This window comes from Austrofundulus limnaeus, unplaced genomic scaffold (assembly GCF_001266775.1).
Source record: "Austrofundulus limnaeus strain Quisiro unplaced genomic scaffold, Austrofundulus_limnaeus-1.0 Scaffold1, whole genome shotgun sequence".
Taxonomy (NCBI): domain Eukaryota; kingdom Metazoa; phylum Chordata; class Actinopteri; order Cyprinodontiformes; family Rivulidae; genus Austrofundulus; species Austrofundulus limnaeus.
In genome coordinates, this window is record NW_013952403.1 from 3,380,375 (window position 1) to 3,381,480 (window position 1,106).

General features: G+C 40.0%; 1 protein-coding gene across 1 annotated transcript in view; it reads left to right on the plus strand.

Annotated features, from left to right (window-relative positions):
• The first annotated feature begins 217 nt into the window (after positions 1–217).
• Positions 218–1,106, plus strand: part of chic1 (cysteine-rich hydrophobic domain 1) — a 7,620-nt gene continuing 6,731 nt past the window's right edge. The window contains exon 1 of the mRNA XM_014005276.1: positions 218–370. Within this exon, the coding sequence (XP_013860730.1) occupies positions 225–370 (146 nt within the window). The 5' untranslated portion in view covers positions 218–224. The remainder of the gene's footprint in view (positions 371–1,106) is intronic.

Genomic DNA, 1,106 nt, shown 5'->3' on the forward strand with positions numbered 1-1,106 from the left:
GATCCGGTATAGGTGGGGAGGGATGGGAGGGTTTTTAGGGGTGTGTTTTTCTGTTAGTTTGTTTTTTGTTTGTGTTTTTGCCAAAAATAATTAAAAAAAACTTTGAAGAAAAAAAATAAAAACAATTTAGAACTTGGAATATGGTATAATTATATGTAACAGCGGCCTGCCATACATGTCAGACCTCGTCTCGTGCGTCTGTGCGCAGCCGCGCAGGATACGTCATGAGCGTCTTACTCCCCAACATGTCGGACTTTGATACCATTTTTGAGTTAGAAGACGAAGAGGATGAGCACGTAGTGAGCGAGGAGAACTTACCCAGATACTACCCGGAGCCCGTGGTTATGCGAGGGGCCGGGCACATCACCGTGTAAGCAGAACCGTGTTTGTAGTTTCTGTTTGTCCCGGGTGGTCGCTTATTCTCAGCACTGGTTAGCTAATGCTAACCTGTGAGCTAACATAAAAAAATAACGAAAACAAACAAGGCATCCGGGAAGTCAGTGCTGTTATTTATTTTCCCCGAAAATCAACGGACAACTTGAAAACAACAGTCACTCGTCATGGCATCCAAAATCCTTTCTGCCAGCAGCAGTCAATCTTCACGTTAGTTGTGTTTACATGTGTTTCACGGTTAGACAGAGGTTTTATCACCGTCCTTCCACGTAATGTTTATCAGTCATCTTATCGGTGCCACTGCCTTGATCTCAGTGTTATACTTCATAATTACATCTTAACAAGTGTCGCCACGTGAAGGTCAGATGGAGCCTGTTGCCTTCATCATGGTTACCTAAAGCTTAAAGTACGCCAGATCCATCTTCAAAAAGCAGAGTTTATTTTCTTCAGCTTGACAGAGGGATGACAGAAAACAGACATACAAGAGCACAATCTAAGTTTTGTGACTAATGGCACAGATTTGTTCATATAAATGAACAAAAACAAACAATTAGCTAACACTACTATCTGTCATCTCTTCTGTTCAACATTTGTTTCCCACACAAGCCTCTTGTAAAAATTGGACTATTAACAAACTTGTTTATACTGAAAAGAAAAAAAAGAGGTGATAATACTTAACTATAAGTTTCAAATAGAAATCATATATATATATA